The sequence below is a fragment of the Podarcis vaucheri genome (genome assembly GCF_965113315.1).
Source record: "Podarcis vaucheri genome assembly, chromosome: 10".
In the NCBI taxonomy this organism is placed as follows: domain Eukaryota; kingdom Metazoa; phylum Chordata; class Lepidosauria; order Squamata; family Lacertidae; genus Podarcis; species Podarcis vaucheri.
Window position 1 is genome coordinate 44,506,338 of NC_138748.1, and position 18,294 is coordinate 44,524,631.

Genomic DNA, 18,294 nt, shown 5'->3' on the forward strand with positions numbered 1-18,294 from the left:
TGGCCGAGGGAGCCGGCGTACAGCTTCCAGGTCATGTGGCCAGCATGACTAAGCCGCTTCTGGCAAACCAGAGCAGCGCACGGAAACGCCGTTTACCTTCCTGCCGGAGTGGTACCTATTTATCTACTTGCACTTTGACGTGCTTTCAGACTGCTAGGTTGGCAGGAGCTGGGACCGAGCAACGGGAGCTCATCCTGTCGCAGGGATTCAAACCGCCAACCTTCTGATCGGCAAGTCCTAGGCTCTGTGGTTTAACCCACAGCGCCACCCGCGTCCCACCCTTCCTTCCAAAGGAGCCCTTTAATTATAAAAGGTTACATAAATATATCAGACCACATTTGGAAGAATGGGGTGTATGGTGTGTTAGGAGAGGGGGCCAGGGAATATGGACTTCAGCATATGAACTCTGTCCAGGCTCGGACGAGGCTGCTCTCAGCTGAAGCAGTGGGCACGAGCTGGGCTCCTGTGAGGAGCGGTGGAACCTCATTTGAAAAGTGAAGTGACTGCAGCACAGTGCCAGCTGCAAAGATGAATTGCCGAGAGAAGAGAAGTTAAGCTGGAGCCTCATGGGAAGCTGCACTGGCAACCTGCTCTTGGCTCACACAGCAGACAGGACTGCAGCCTTAAGTCACCAACAAGTCTCTGGAGCACGATTCCTTCTGGATCTTCAAATATCAAAATCACAGCGGAGCTGTGCAAGCCATTTTATTCACAGCCCCCTGCTGTGCAGGCTGCTATAAAAAAAAATCAGAAATGTTAAAGGAACTGGGTGGTTGGAGCAGGGTGATAAATATAGATGAAACCTCAAGAAATTTTGGAGCAAATAGAATTATCATTTGCAACCTGTAAGGAAATAGCATTTCACAGAACAATGTGGATTGTGCAGTACCCTATAATGTTTATAGCACTTTAAAACTGTACTTCATTTGAATCTGTACACGCTGGATTCCAACAGCATAAGGAAAATCTTGAAAAGACAAAGGAAAGGGGTTTATTTTTCTCTAGAGAGAGTATTTTTCACAGACACTCTCATATCTCGTGATGGCTGTCCCAGTGTTGTTCTCATCATAGCTTTCTGTTGGAGCTATAATCACTACAGGTGTTCACATAAATAGCCCCTAATAATGCAGAAGGTCTCAGGAGGGGTGTCAGAATATTTTCAGTGAAGTGCCAACGGAGCCCGCATTTTTGACAGAATGAACATTCATCACCGTGGACACATTTAGAAAAACATGGCAGAAAAAAAGTCTGCTTTTTGGAACCCTTTAATAAGAGACTTTGCAAATTGGATTGACATGCTGTTTAATTCACATTCTTCCTATTGTTCTTGTGCCTTCCATTTGGAAAAATCAAATCAGTTTATTTAAAATCTTAAAAATAGCTCAGCTATCTTTAGATGCCCCTGGGAGTTCTCTTGCCTCACTTGAACACAACTTATCCTCATATAAGGCTTTCCTTGAGCCACAAGATCAGACCCCGTTTTATGCATTTGATTCTCCTAAATTCTTGTTTTAATGTGCTTTTATGCTGCTACTTTACTGGTTTTGGGTAGCATTTCTTTTTAACAATGCTGCTTCCTTTTATATTGTATACTGCTTAGAGACCTGCAAAATATTTTCAACAGTTTATCAATACTTTTAAATAAATGAATAAACAAATATTTGCAAAGAGGTTAAGAAAATGATGTGTCTTTTTATACACACACATATATCACCTGCCTGATGCACATCAAATGTCTTTCTTCTCTTCTAGCAAAATATTGTTCCAGTGAGTGCTCACAATATGCTCCAGATGGGGTTTTAGTGTTCATTTTGTGACAAGAGTTTAATCTTTTAATGGATAGGGAGGGGATCCTACTTCTAAACCCTTACTACCCTTCCAGACAGGAAGAAATCAGTCATCTTCTTCTTATCCCTGGGGGACTTTACTATACATTTCCTCCATCCATCCACAAAAAATCACCTTTACATTTGTTCTTTGAACTGACATTACCACCAATCTATCCACTGGCTTATACTGCACAGTATATGACACAGAACAGACTCTGTTCTCCACAGATGGCCTGAAGCACAGAGGCTATACTCAGTGCAAGACTTAGTAAGCAGGCGATTCTACTGAATTCAACAAAGCTAATGCTAATTTGCTCCAGTTGAGACATTTGACATTCACCCTCCCCTTTTATCCCTCCCAAGACCAATCACAGGTACTCCAAGACCTGAACATATATCTTTTTCCAGTTTAGAATGAAAAACATCGTTGTTGCTGGCTCTGTCTTCCAGTAGGCCAGGAGCCCTGCATAAAAACTCTCCCATTCAGGCCCCAACTTCCTTGTACTGATCTGCCTACCCCATCTTCCCCCTTTCACAGTTTCGTGCCCTGAGAAGAAGGGGTCTGAAGACCCAAAGGTCTTGCCAAAGACTTGGGTGCAGAAACCATTCCCAGAAATAGTCCCATCAGCACTAGGGGAACTTGGTAGTCAGAGATGCCTTAAGCCACAAGGCCTGAGGAAGCTGCCATGGTCCCTTCTCCATGGACTCCTCTTCAGAACCCTCATCTGTGCAGGGTGGGGTACCTCTTGCTTACCGTATCGTCTTCAGGAGCAGAATGGTATGGGAGCATACTGCTAGATCCAGCCTTCATTGAATAGAGTGCAGATCCTTTAAACTCCAATTTCCTCAAAGCTAGAATAGCTCAGTCTGTAGAGCATTAGACTCTGGGTTTGAGCCCCATGTTGGGCAAAAGATTCCTGCATTGCATTGAACTAGATGACCCACCATGGTCCCTTCCAACTCTGTGATTCTGTAGAAGCATAAACCTGACAGAGGAACTATTTTTAAAGACCTCATTTGGCTTCAGATCTGGAGCAGCTCTACACAGTTCCACAGGTAGCTGACCAAGGTCCTGAACTGAGCTTCACTCCAATGCTCCCTCTTCTGCTCCTTGTCCTTATGCAGTAAGACATCAACAGAAGGATGTCACTGCCAAAAGCCAGGCTTTTCCCTGGTGGTGCTAGTGATTACACAGCATATGTGATCTAGTCTCACAACTGCAGGCCAAGCATTCCCAATGCCAGGCTATGGAAGAAAAATGAAATTGCTTCCTATATCCAAGGAGCCCCAGTTGCCCCAGTTAGCGGTACAAGCTCTGTCTTCACACAAGCCTCTGCATTATGACAAACTCCTGGACTGCCAAACTCCCAAGAACCAGAGGACCTTTGGAAAACACGGGTGCCATTTCCCATCGCACAGAGTACAGACCGAAACCTGCCCCCCCCCAAGTTTAGTAACTTTTTAAAAATATACAGTACTGAATTATGCTAGATCCTTAATTTAATATATAAAATGTATTGTAAAAAATTATAGACACAAAAGTAAAATCAAGTAAGGTATCACATACAGGCAACCAATGAGCTCACATAGGATTACATGTAACTACAGCCAAGTTACAGGGAACCAGGCAGAGGGCCTTCTCAGTAGTGGCGCCCGCCCTGTGGAACGCTCTCCCACCAGATGTCAAAGAGAAAAACAACTACCAGACTTTTAGAAGACATCTGAAGGCAGCCCTGTTTAGGGAAGCTTTTAATGTTTGACAGACTATTGTATTTTAATATTTTGTTGGAAGCCGCCCAGAGTGGGCAGGGTATTAATAATAATAATAATAATAATAATAATAATTAAAATAAGTCAAAAAGGGTAAAGGGCATAGGATGATGGAGCAGGTGCCAACCAGATTTCCTATTGATGGCAAATGTGTAGTAAAATTCTCCACATCCCTTAGTGAGATATGACATAGCTGCTGCAGAAAAGGTATATTAAAAAAAAAAGGCTTCGATGATATATTAGCCCCATACACACCATACATTTGAAGCACGTGGCTTTCCCCAAAGGATACCGGGAACTACATTTTGTTAATGGTACTAGGAATTGTAGTTTTGTGGAAGGTAAACTATGGTTCCCAGAATTCTTTGGGGGAAGCCATGTGCTTTAAATTCACAATGTGGGTGGGAAGTCCCTGCTGCTTACATGTCTGTAGTATGAGTTAAAATAGTTGCTTATCCTCTGCATACTTTGCATGTTCCTTGTCCCAGTGAGGCAGATGAGCTACCACAACATGAAAAAATATATAGATCAGCAAAATGGCAAAAATGAACAAATAAGAGACACTTCTGGAACCTTACAGGAACCTGCTGCTCTGGATCACAGTTAAGGCAGAATCTCTAAGTAGCCACCACTGTCTTCCCATTAGAACAGACCCATTGTCATCCATCAGGAGAGCAAAGAAATTTAATTCACTCAAGTCACTGCTGTGCCTGGAGAGCTTATTGGCACCAAGGCAAACAATTTGCTTCTTCCACTCCAGCTTCAACATCAAAAGTTGAGGTTCTTGCGGGGTGGGGATCAGTGTTTACCATTTGTTTCCACAGCAACAATCTGCAAATTCTAAAACTATGTTACCGGTGAGCTCACAAAATAGCAAGCTGAAGATCTGAAAGCAAGATGGTATAATCACCATGCTTCAGAATCCCTTCCCTGGGAATACAGCAACACTAATATGTCTAGCTTCTCACACAGATATATACATACACACTCCACATAAAATATCTTGCAGCGAACAAGCATGATAACTCCCTTCAAATATGTGGGGCCTCACTCTCTTGTGTGCTATCACAGGATTTCAGCTTGCCCTCTTAGTTGCAGACATTTTGTCAAAATCTCCTGCTGTAAACTGTCCTGTACATGAACTCAAACACAAAAATGCAACATTCATTTTCCTCTCCAGAGTCACTCAGACCACATCCTGTGAGCACTGCAGGATGTGCTTTCATGTAATGCTTGCGTCTTTGCCTTTCAATGGAACAAAATGGCTGCAAAATCCACATTTTAGCATATTCCAAAGTGCAGCAGAAATATCTCCAGCTTCCGTGTATCAAAAAAATACTATTTTGTATTGCCAAAATGTCTTCTCTTGTAGGGCGTTTAACAGGCTTTCTACAAAGACAACTTTCTTCCCCCCATATAAGGCTTCTTAGTTAAGACTGTGTGACCCTTCTGGTTCCCCTATAGCAAGTGTAAACCAAGGGGTTCAGTTTCTAAAATATACTGTTAGAGAAACAGCTTTATTTGCATTGCAGATGATTTGCAGTTACCACCTCTGGTAAAGACTATTGCTGTGATAGAGTCTAAACAAAAATAATAAAAATAAAAAATCATTTATACCCCAACGTATAGGCTGGGATTTCACTGAAAACTCTGGTGGGAATTTTATGCAGACAGAAGAAGGGAACTGAAAGTGAATTTTTACCAGGCCATTGGAATAACCACCTGTTCCAAGGAGAAATGTCACCATTAATTCTTAATGTTCACAGACTGGAGACACTCTTTTGCAGGCTGGTGCACTGGAAGACTTGTCCAGAGCTTACACCAGCACAGCAACTATATATTTACAGGTGATGCAACAAGATGCAGGTTGTGTGTGTGTGTGTGTGTGTGTGTGTGTGTTGTCATTTCATTCAAAGCCCCTTTGGACTGCTGCCCTGTCGTTTTCTGCAGGTGTGTTCTTTAACATGCAATTGACACGATATTAGTGCATTAGTGTTGGACTGAGATTGGACCGTCCACACTTCATTTCACTTTGTTACTTTTCCTGTGAAGCTTCCCCAATGTTATCACATTACTGCCATCTGGAGGGGCACTCTTGTGCTAGTGTACAATAAAAGTAGGCTAGAAGCAGCAGCAACAACAACAACCCCAGAACATTTGCGGTATAAAAAAATTACAGGACTTCAGCAGGAAATTACAGGATATACGCTGACAGAAAATGAAGCCGAATGGCCTCTCCAATTTTTTTTGCAGGTGCAAGCTGTATTGAAAACAGGCTATCACATATAATCACCCCAATACAGTCACATGAGCACAAATCACCAGGAATGCACAATCAAAGTACATCAGGAGGGGCACTCAGTTATGACTCGGAAAGCCGCCTTTTCAACAAGATAGAACTTTTTTGTTGAAAACATGGGCAACTTATGCAAATACACACACAAACTAGCTTCCGAGACTGTTTTATGGAAACCAGAGTGTTAAAACTCCCAGGCAAACTCCAAGGAAACACACTCAGAAACAATCATTTGACTTTGTACCTAAGCCTTCAAAAATTAAAATAAACCATTTCAAGAGGTATGTCAAACATTGGCAAAAAAGAGAGAGCTTATGTTCACCCGATGCAAAGCTGAAATTGTGTGACTGGTTACAGCCCAGCTCTTTATTTCAAGTATGTAACATACTATTTTGCTTTCCTGGACCATGAATGCCGTGTTCAAGACTCATGGAATTAAACGGCAATTTATCAGGGACAACAGCTGCAGAAGGAGCAGCCATCTCCTCTATGAGCAAAGAAGGATGCGTCCAGGATGCAACAAAAGCCAAGCAACTGAGCCAGTGAACTGCATAATATGCCTTGTTATTTCCCTGTTTCTTATATTGATCTTTTTTAATGGCATGCTCATTCTTGCTTTCATGCTCCCATCTAAAATATTGACCTCCCATTGGGGAAGGAGGGAGAATGCGGGTTTATAGGCCTGTTAAAGAGATTCCTTTTGCACAGAACTTTAAAACGGCAAAGTAAAGATGTAACTCAAAAAATCCACATTTAGATCCATGCAGTGTCCCACCGAGGTCAGTGCAGAATCTGTGTTACTGAACAAGTCCCCCTACAGATGCTTCCAGACTCTGGTCCGGAATCAGCAAATTCCGTATGTCAGTTGAGATGCTTATGCAGTATAACCACAGTCCCGCTATCCTTTTACATGCTTGACAAACACTGCATGGGTGCTCCGGTGTTTATTTTGACCACACTTATTATTTCTGGTCCTAATTTCCATGGGTATAATGGGATGGCACTGGGGCTGTACAAGGCAATTGGCCATGGCATCTCCACAAAGTAATGGTGATTATATGAAAGTAGACTGCCATTCTGATTGGGAATTTAAACTAGAGTTTATAAAGGGCACCAAGATCCTTGTGGGTAATCTATGTAACAATACAAAACCACTCAGCAAGTATGCATGCAACTAGAAAGCCTGTAGCACATTGCCTTAGATCAGAGAAAATCAACCTGGTGCCCCCTCCAGATGTTGCCTGGCTCCAACTCCCATCAGCCCCAGCCAACATGGCCAACTTGGCCAATGACCTCTGCTCTTGATGAAGTAGTTTAGAACAGAGGGGGCTAATTTATACCTGCTTAGACAATTGGCCTATCTAGCCCAGTATTGTCTACACTGACAAGTAGCTGGTGCCCAGGGCCTTAGGCAAAAAGATTTCTCAACTCACCATGTCTTTTTAACTGGAGAGGTGCCCAAAACTGAACCTGGGACTTCTGTGTACAAAGCATTGGCTTCATCACTGAACTATGTTGCTAACTGGCTTCCAATTTTGGATTGCAAAATTTGCAAAAGCCACCATCTCCCCCAAGCAGTTTGCAGATGTGGGCTTGCATCTAGACCAGCAAGTCAACAGAGGCCCGCTGTGACCTCACAGCAGATCAGCCAATGGTTATCAAGTGAAGTGGAGCAGCAGCAACAACAGCAGGGAAAATGAAGATTCTCAGAAGGGAGATTCATTGATAGTTACAGGCAGTTACATCGCATTCCCCTTTAATAGAGAAACAATTTACTACCTCAGCCTCTTTATCTCTTTCCAAAGGGGCAGGTGTGTTCATCTGTTGTAGCATAATCAAGGAAGAGTCTTGCAGCACTTTAAAGACTAACACATTTTCTTTATCTCTCTAGGCTTTGATAAAACTGTAAAGAAATGCTTTTCATTTTCTCATTTCCAATCTAAATTTTGATCTTTCACAAATAATCTGGGCTCTAAAAAACACAATGCCTTCAGAACTGAAATTTCAGGATTGTTTTAAAAAATGATCTAACAGAGACAGACATCTGCTAATAATTTTCTGCTAATAAATATCCGCACAGTAACTGTGATTCAGCCCTTTCAAACTTGCATTACTAAATGCAAATGAAAAATTGAGAAAACCATAGTGACGCTAGCTTGTCTAGATCCTTTGTTAAAATTCTGAGCAGTGAAAGTAGACTAAAAAACAAACGCTTTCCCTCTCCTTAATGCTAATGACGCCCATCAATATTTCTCATCATTATCTGAGTCAGACAAGGTGATTCTTGGAAACAGGAATGGACTGGATGAAGGCCACTACAGTGAGGCTGAATCCTGACAAACTGAAGTCTTGAGAGTGGGTGGTTCTCAAGTCAGAATTTGGTAAAATTGTTGGGTCATATGTCATTACATTGCTTGTATAATGAATAGGTAGTGCATTGCAATACATTAGTGCAAATAGGTCCAAGGCAACAAATGAACTAGTTTATCTATACCAGATTTGCATGAGAGATTCCATACCCAAAGGACTACATCTACACATGGCCAGCAGGGAGACATGTGAATCCTGAATTTCATACCACTGTTACAGCCTTCAGCGTTAAATAATGGAAGCTAGGAAACAGCAGTGGGATTGTTTGAATTGGTTCTGTTTTGGAATTTATAAAATAAATACAGTTAGACTGAAAACCCCTATAAAGAAACTGGACCCTTTCAAATACTAGCAAAGTTACCCATCCTTTCTCGCACGGCCAACCAGTTCATGCTGCTCTCAGAGGCTGAGGAATCATAGAATCATAGAGTTGCAATAGACCACAAGGGCCATCGAGTCCAACCGCCTGCCAAGCAGGAAACACCATCAGAGCACTCCTGACATATGGTTGTCAAGCCTCTGCTTAAAGACCTCCAAAGTAGGAGACTCCACCACACTCCTTGGCAGCAAATTCCACTGTCGAACAGCTCTTACTGTCAGGAAGTTCTTCCTAATGTTTAGGTGGAATCTTCTTTCTTGTAGTTTGGATCCATTGCTCCGTGTCTGCTTCTCTGGAGCAGCAGAAAACAACCTTTCTCCCTCCTCTATATGACATCCTTTTATATATTTGAACATGGCTATCATATCACCCCTTAACCTCCTCTTCTCCAGGCTAAACATGCCCAGCTCCCTTAGCCGTTCCTCATAAGGCATTGTTTCCAGGCCTTTGACCATTTTGGTTGCCCTCCTCTGGACACGTTCCAATTTGTCAGTGTCCTTCTTGAACTGTGGTGCCCAGAACTGGACACAGTACTCCAGGTGAGGTCTGACCAGAGCAGAATACAGTGGCACTATTACTTCCCTTGATCTAGATGCTATACTCCTATTGATGCAGCCCAGAATTGCATTGGCTTTTTTAGCTGCCGCGTCACACTGTTGGCTCATGTCAAGTTTGTGGTCAACCAAGACTCCTAGATCCTTTTCATATGTACTGCTCTCAAGCCAGGTGTCACCCATCTTGTATTTGTGCCTCTCTCTTTTTTTGCCCAAGTGCAATACTTTACATTTCTCCCTGTTAAAATTCATCTTGTTTGTTTTGGCCCAGTTCTCTAATCTGTCAAGGTCGTTTTGAAGTGTGATCCTGTCCTCTGGGGTGTTAGCCACCCCTCCCAGTTTGGTGTCATCGGCAAATTTGATCAGGATGCCCTTGAGTCCATCATCCAAGTCATTGATAAAGATGTTGAATAAGACCGGGCCCAAGACAGAACCCTGTGGCACCCCACTAGTCACTCTTCTCCAGGATGAAGAGGAACCATTGATGAGCACCCTTTGGGTTCGGTCAGTCAGCCAGTTACAAATCCACTGAGTGGTAGCATAGTCAAGACTGCATTTTACCAGCTTCTTTACAAGAATATCATGGGGCACCTTGTCGAATGCCTTGCTGAAATCAAGGTAGGCTACATCCACTGCATTCCCTTCATCTACCAGGCTTGTAATTCTGTCAAAAAATGAGATCAGGTTAGTCTGACATGACTTATTTTTCAGAAATCCATGCTGACTATTGGTGATCACAGCATTCCTTTCTAGGTGCTCACAGACTGTTTGCTTAATGATCTGCTCCAGAATCTTCCCTGGTATTGATGTCAGACTGACTGGCGATAATTATTTGGGTTATCTCTTTTCCCCTTTTTGAAAATAGGGACAACATTTGCCCTCCTCCAGTCTGCCGGGACTTCGCCTGTTCTCCAGGAATTCTCAAAGATGACTGCCAGTGGTTCTGAGATCACATCTGCCAGTTCTTTTAATACTCTTGGATGCAGTTCATCTGGCCCTGGAGACTTGAATACATCTAAACTAGCCAAGTATTCTTGTACTATCTCCTTAGTTATTCTGGGCTGTGTTTCCTCTGCTGAATCATTTGCTCCAAATTCTTCAGGTCGGGCATTGTTTTCTTTATCGGAGAAGACTGAGGCAAAGAAGGCATTGAGGAGTTCAGCCCTTTCTGTGTCCCCTGTTTGCATTTCACCATCTTCTCCTCTGAGTGACCCCACTGTTTCTTTGTTCTTCCTTTTGCTACGGACATACCCATAAAAGCCTTTTTTGTTGCTTTTAACCTCTCTAGCAAGCCTGAGTTCATTCTGTGCTTTAGCTTTTCTGACTTTGTGTCTACATGTGCTGGCTATTTGTTTGAATTCCTCTTTGGTGGTTTTCCCCCTTTTCCATTTTTTTGTACACATCCTTTTTTAATCTTAACTCAGTTAAAAGTTCTTTAGATAGCCACCCTGGCTTCTTTAGGCACCTTTCATGTTTCCGTCTCATTGGTATTGCCTGAAGTTGTGCTTTTACTATCTCCCTCTTAACAAACTCCCAGCCATCATGAACTCCCTTTCCTTTTAGTATTACTGTCCATGGGATCTCACCCAGCACTTCCCTAAGTTTTATGAAGTCGGCTTTCTTAAAGTCAAGAAATTGAGTCCTAGTATGCTTGGCTGCTCCTTTCCGCTGTATAGTAAACTTCAGAAGAGCATGATCACTCGCACCTAATGATCCTTCCACTTCTACTCCACTAACCAGGTCATCAACATTGGTTAGGACCAGATCTAAAATGGCTGTTCCTCTTGTTGCTTCTCCCACTTTCTGGACAATGAAGTTGACTGCAAGGCCAGTGAGGAATCTGTTTGACCTTATGCTCTTGGCTGAGTTTGACATCCAACAAATATCCGGGTAATTGAAGTCCCCCATTACTACTATCTCCCTTCCTTTTGCATGCTTGGCCATCTGTTTCAGGAAGGCATCATCTATGTCCTCCATTTGGCTTGGGGATCTATAGTAAACTCCCACAATGAGGTCTCTGTTATTCTTCTCTCCCTTAATTTTGACCCAAATGCTCTCACTTTGGCTTTGAGGTTCTAAATCTTGGATCTCTTCACAGGTATACACATCCCTGACATATAACGCCACTCCTCCTCCTTTCTTGTCTGGTCTGTTTCTCTGAAATAGATTGTATCCCTCCATTATTACATTCCAATCGTGGGACCACCAGGTTTCAGTGATGCCTATTATGTCATATTTAGTTTGCTGTACCAAGAGCTCAAGCTCATCTTGTTTATTTCCCATGCTTTGCACATTAGTGTACAGACATTGAAGTCCATTAATCATTCCCCCGTGTCTCTTATTTAAGGATTTTTTCCTCCCACCACTAGGTCTGCGTGCTGTTTGCTCCATTTGGTCTATGACATTTGGATGATCATCTTCATCATCAGCAACAAGACCAAGAAAGCTGTCAGTCTCCCCACACCCTCTTGGCTCCACCTACCACTGCTGTACAGTCCATTATCTGTCTTGGACAATAGTACACTCAACCACAAAGCATTCTACTAGGGTGAGAAACAGATTAGTAAATCTGTGTACATTAATGCAGACTCTCCTCACTCTATAGTTTCAGTGTCTTTACCACTGGTACCTGGTACCCAGTGTCCATTGGGACTGGTGGAGCAGAAAGCAGGAAGCCAACGTCAATGACAGGCAGAGCCACCTCCTTATTGGTTGTAAGTAAGATGGCGGTCAGGTAGGGGTTGTCATGGTGCCCCATTTTCCCTAATGGTCCTCCGCTGGTCCCTAAATTCAAACAAGCATACAAAACCCAATACTAAACCTTCCTGAGCTTCCCTTTTAAACTGTTGCAATCTATAATGTACCTTTTCCTGTGAGAATCTGTGTCAGAGCCCAAATATTGACTGTGAACTCAATCTCAAAACCTGGCTCCCTATTCCCCACCCAACTACATTCAATTTATGGTTTGTACTGAAACCAAGCCTTGCAAATAAGCCCACTGAAGACAGTAGTCCATATTGGGGTCCATGACCCACCAGTCATTTGTCTGGTGATCCATCCATGAGTGGGTGATGCATAAGGATGGATTGTGCCCTAAGACTACTGGCTTGAATTGGTAGATTTAGAGTTCAAGTTTATTGTGTACTGATTTTAACCAATGAAAATCAATTTGAATTAGTGGGCGGGTGTATTAAAGGCACACTTCTTCATATTTGTAGGCTATTTTGATGGTACTAGCATGTTACCACAGTAAGAAATGAAATACATGTTACTGAGTTGGATGAAATCTAACATTAGTGCAAGAAGCAGGAGAGTTTGAAGTGTTGCTCAAGTTGCAGCAGAAGCAGTGTAACAGTACAACACAGCATACAAGACTTGCAACTCTTCTGCCAACACAAGCTGGCAATTGTACTACCCTAAGAACAGGGCTCCCACTAGCAGAATGGCTGCTGTGCTAGTGAAGTTGCCACAGATGGAGCAATACACCCCTTTACTTCTTACAGTGAGTGGCCTTTGGGGTTTCTTAAATAAGTTCTCTTACTTTATTTCAAGCAGTCATTTTTAGGGAGGTTATGGTAATACACAAGTCTTCTGAAGACTGGTTCAAAAGACAGAAGCTTCATCAAAATCCTTTAATCCTAATGCAAACACTTTGTAAATAAGCCCAGTGTCACTGACTTGTAATCAGCGTTCAGATTATCCCCCGACAAATACCTTTGCCTCTCAGAAGAAGATGAAGTGGGGTTCCCCTCCCATCAAGTCAGCTGTTGCAAGCGAGCTCATGCTGAAAAGTCAGGGAGAGGCCACGACTCCTATAGAGTTTTCAGCTCTCCAGAGACTTCTGGCTGGCACAAGTGCGACACCCATTAAATGTGGCTGCAAAGAGGACATGTGGAAGATGGATGCTTTCTTGTTATATGCACTGTCTACAAAAAGAGCCAAGGGAAATGAACTGCTCCTCCACAACATAGCCTTCTCAGGGAGTTCAAGTAAGTTAGCTGCAGACAGCTGTCGATGCTGCAATCAGCTGATAGTCTCTGATCACTGCACCCCAGGAATCATTTCAATAACTACAAAATCCCACCACCTTAGATGCCAACAGGATAATAGTGAGACACATGACAGGCAGACCACAAGTCCATGGAAGCACTGTTTAGATTTGCAGGTATAGGGAGAATGGAATGAATTTGGGAGTCTCCAAAAGATGTTATTGTTATAGTCACGAGACAAAGACTGAGGCTGAATAGACTTACAGCAGCTTCAGAGCTAATCTCTATGATTCAGTAGGGAAATGCATGATAAAAGGGGCAGCTGATCATGGTCACAATCCATAAGGTGTTGATGCAAAACAAAAGGCTCTTCATGGGAGCAATACTTGGTGGATTGTGGTGAATTATCCACACTACTATTCTTGCCCAAAGCCCTGCCTCCAGGATGTGTTTAGCCCAGGATTTAAAAAAGTTGGAGTGGTTACCCAGGGGCAAGCATGTAATGTGTTTTGAGGGAGGACGTGGATCGAATACTTCTAGGGCAATAAACTAAGTAGTTAGTGAATTCAGTAAATATACAAAGGCAAGAATTTCTGTAGTATGTCAGACAGACTCATCAGGCCAACTCTACCATTAGGCAAAGTGAAGCAACTGCTTCAGGTGGCGGTTCTGGGGCGAGCAGCGGGAAGGGAAGGCAACAGATACAAGGAGTTGGACAGAACTGTGTGTGTGTGCCCCATACAGCCTGCTCTGTACCCACTAATCTGGCCTGTTGTCCTCAGATGCAGGAGAATAAACTGTTTTGTCAGTTGTATTGAATTAAGATTAAACTGCCCATCCTGGAAAGAGGAACAGGTGCATCTTGGCTATTGTTGCAGGCAGAAAATTGTATTGGGCTGGCCCTCAGACTCCTGTTTCACCCAATCCAGTATCTTCTTGCTGGCACGTGGAATAATGTGGCAAGACAAGATCCTCTCCATAAACCCCATTTCAGTTAATGATCAGTGTTAGCCCTAAAATTTCCGGGCCATCCATAATAATTCCAGCTGTCAAGCAGTTATGAACCACTACTGCAACCTGTTGCAAAATTTAATTATCAATCAATCCTATTACCAGGGCTGGCCCTACCATTAGGTTAAGCAAGGTGGTTGCCTGAGGAGGCCGATGATGACGGGTGGAGAACAGACAGGGTTGTGTGTGCTACACAGGTTACCTTGAGCCTTCTAAGCTGCCCTACTGCCCTCCAGATGCAGCGAAGGAAGCTGTCCCTTCACCAGTGCTGAAAAAAGATCAGTCTGCTAGATCCCTTGCAAGTGTTTGTGCAGAGAATGGGGAGGGGATCTTGTCCTTTGCCTCAGGACAGCAATAAGCCTTGGGGTGGCCATGTTTATAGCTACCAGACAGCTTACTGTATATCAGAGAAGACTACAAAATAAATGCATGCCACCACATCAAGTTCTCCTAGAAACACGTTAGCACTGCTATAACCTATGCTCTGAAGCTTTCAAAGAGTCATACCATGACGCCTTTGGCAGCGCAGGAAAAGTAAAGAGATGAAAGGGGGGGAAATACATTTTAAAATGTTTGTCCCCTCTCTTCTCCTTGCCCCTCATCTCTGTTCTCCTGATTCTAACTGACAGTCACTCCCTCTGAAGTCTCCCATTTTGCAAGCAGCTCCTTTTTGCTTGCATATTGCAGCAGCCAAGGCACTGTTTAAATGCAAGCAGGGAACAAAGTGACGCATTAAATATGTAAGAAACGCCATCTCTTACCTGTCAGGTGCTCTGCAAGGGCAGGAGAACAAAGAGAGGAAGGAGAAAGGCTAGAAAGGGCAGCTTGTGGTTTTGAAAGGATATGGATTGCACACCATCTTGATGCACCAACTGCGAGGGCTGGTGGTCTGTTTCAGGCAGAAGAAAACCACGGGGGCCAAATCAGGATAGGGCACATCTGGGTCCGGCAGAGGCTCCATGTCACCATCATCATCTTCGTCACCCAGGTCTGGGGATGGTGGTGGTTGCTCCAGCAGGGTTGGTTGCTCACTCATTCCCGGATCCACATGTTCCAGAGAGCACAGAGTGGGATTGTGAGTGGGTGGGTTCCCCGACTGCCGGGCAGAGGAGGGGTGGGAGCCATGTTCGGCCATGTTGGCATGAAATGAGAATCCCTGGAAAGAGACAGAAGTGACACAGTTGAAGAACAGTCCACCACCAAATGCACAGCGCAACTGTCCTTTGCTTTGATAGAACCAATCCAAAATGTTAGATGAACTTGCTTACTTGCTTGCTTACTAATGTCCTTCTCATTCCAGGCCATACTGAGGAGTTTTCATAACTCCTCCTCACTCTGGCTCAATAAACACATTCATGATGAAAAGGCAATAATATTATAGCCCTCGGTACAGACCCCACTGGCAGAAGCAGTGCAATCTGTGTGTGTGTGTGTGTGTGTGTGTGTGTGTGTGTGTGTGTTACACACGTCTGACGAGGCCAGGAAACTTCATGGTAGACCTCCATCTACGACTAATTATACCCAACAAAACTTGGCATATTGAGGATGTGGGTTGACAGGATCCGTGCCAAATTTGGTTGGCAACTCAGCCCACATGTAACAGGCCCTGCAAAGTTGCCTATAGTTGGTTGAGTATTGGAACGATTAACATGAATCGTGCCATGATCTATGCGGGCAGTGATGCAATCACCCAACTGTTTCACCACATGCTGCCTGGACACTGTATGCAAAATCCACTCAGCTCACATATTCAACGTCCCACTTTGGTTCTGTCATTTAAAAATGAGAGTCTCACCCCATCTATTACCTCTTCATCCACTAAAATCCATTTATAAACTTGTTGCCAAAGTCATCTTTCCTGCTACTTAATCAAACCACATCACTCTCTAATCCATTATACAGTGTGAGCCACTTGACTGATCCTACATATTCCATGAACACAACACTGCATACAAACCATTTTCTGTCTTTTCAAGGCCCTTCAGGATTCTAGCTTGAATTCTGCGTCAACGTTCAACATGATGCCTTGAAACTCAGAGAGTACATTTAGAAAAAGTATAAAACTTGTATGGTTTTCATTATCATATAACATCTCACTCTCAAATACTATTTTTCCCTGGGACTTAAAATTCAGCTGAAAAATTCCTTCCCCCTTTTGAAGGAATGAATTCATAGTCCTGGACTGCTTGTGTATATGATGTACTTGTATGTCTTCATGGCAAAGGGATACATAGCTTTGTTGTCTATGGGGAGTATAGGGTTAACTTTGAGCCTTGACAAATCTGCCAGGTCTCCAATAGCTCAGAGCATGAGGTTCTTGTTCTCAGAGTTGTGGGTTTGAGCCCCACAATGGGTGAAAGATTCCCGCATTGTAGGGGGTTGGACTAGATGACCCTCATGCTCCTTGCCAACTCTCCAATTCTATGATTCATTAAACAACAGGGTTGAGGCATCTGCCATTGCCGATGTGCAGGATAGCACATCCCTCATCTGAGGGCAGGAAATGTGAAAGCTCTAAATTTCCTTGAGCAAATGTCCCAAGTGGAGGAGCATATGATTGACAGGCAGTGCCATGAATACAGATAGACAGACAGACAAGAGACAAGCAGATTAAGTTTGGGAAGAAGGAACAAGGAACAAAAAGCCTACTTGAGACCAAAGAAGCCTGGTAAATTGGGGATGGTTCAGACTAGGGCTAAAGGATCATATTTATCCAATTTTGTTCTGAAGAGAATATTTTTGGTTTCAGCAGGTTTGGGACATTGCATTTATATGTAATGTTTACATGGGGATACCTCAAATGGGGGAAGAGTGGCAGAAGCAAAGGGATACACTCTGTTGTGGCCAGATAGCCAGGTGGTTGGGACATGGCCATCAAACCTGCCTTTCCCCATTATGTACCATTAGAAATGGAACACACCAGTGTAAATTCAACAAAAGGTGTACAATGTGAAATTCAAGTGAAAGGTGTACAATGAAGATGTCAGAAGCCCATTTGTGGGGCAGGAGTTCCACAATTTAGGGGCTGCGACAGAGAAAGCCCTCTCCTGGGTCACGATTCCCTGTACTTCTGAACTTGCAAGGGTGTCCCCAGAAGGTCATCAGGGATAGAGGCAGTCTTTCAGATATCTGGCACCTAAGTCATTGAGGACACTCAGCACTAGTGTGAGACCTTTAACTGGGCCCAGAAATGAAATAGCAACCAGCTGAATCTGAAAGGTAAGCTGTGGTACCAGGTACACAGCAGCGCACTCTGGAAACAAACAAAAAATAATCAGAAAAAAATAATGTGGCAGCTATTAAATAGGTGCCGGTGGGAGGGGATGGTGTTGCGCAGCTCCAGTTCTCACTTGAAGTGAGGCTCTGCTCCACAAAGTGAACAGCTATGGAATACTGTGGCTTTTTAGGAAGATTAATCAAAAGGTGAGAAAAGGTTACTGAGAAGCATAGGACATAAGGCTTCACCGCAGCAGCCCTGAAGCACTGCTGGTTCTGGCACAGTGCCCTACCAAACAGCTGCTTAAGTCATTCAGAAACACATAATGACTATTGGCTGAATTAGAAAAGCAGGCACATGTACTTCATGTAAGAGAACACAAAAAAAGGAGGGAAGGTCAGCATTTCAACTGGGTTTACTTGAAGAGAACTTCTAGGCTCCCAGGGGAGGCACAATTACGCAAAAGCTCATGGATGTGAGAGCAGGCTGGTGCCCATGAAGTCCATACTCTCCAAGATGTTGAGTCCCAAAACCGGGACATGCGTCTTCCCATCTGTTCTCATGCGTGTCACATGACTCATGTGGAGTATTACAGAGTCCAAAATATGCGCTTGGGCGAAGCGTGCTCTCACGGTGCCCCAAAATGTGCTTTTGGGGGCACCATGTGAGATCACCCTGCATTTTTTTCAAGGAGAGATATCAGCACAAAATCATGCAAGATCATGGCCTCTCAGATGGCTGCTATGCTGTTGCAGGGGGAAACAGGATGTCCCAGTTTTTCTGGGATACTTGAGGGGTACAGAAGTCCTCAGTTGCAACTGCCTGCAAAAACCCTTAGTGCAGTCACTGCCTCTCAGCCTAGGCTACCTCACAGGACTG

At 43.6% G+C, this 18,294-nt stretch overlaps 1 protein-coding gene across 4 annotated transcripts in view; it reads right to left on the reverse strand.

Moving 5' to 3' along the window:
• The window catches only part of CACNA1I (calcium voltage-gated channel subunit alpha1 I), a 296,624-nt gene that overhangs the window by 255,628 nt on the left and 22,702 nt on the right, over positions 1 to 18,294 (reverse strand). For all 4 annotated transcript variants that reach the window (XM_082241264.1, XM_082241263.1, XM_082241265.1 and 1 more), the window contains exon 2: positions 15,044 to 15,354. In XM_082241264.1, the coding sequence (XP_082097390.1) occupies positions 15,044 to 15,333 (290 nt within the window). In that variant the 5' untranslated portion in view covers positions 15,334 to 15,354. The remainder of the gene's footprint in view (positions 1 to 15,043; positions 15,355 to 18,294) is intronic.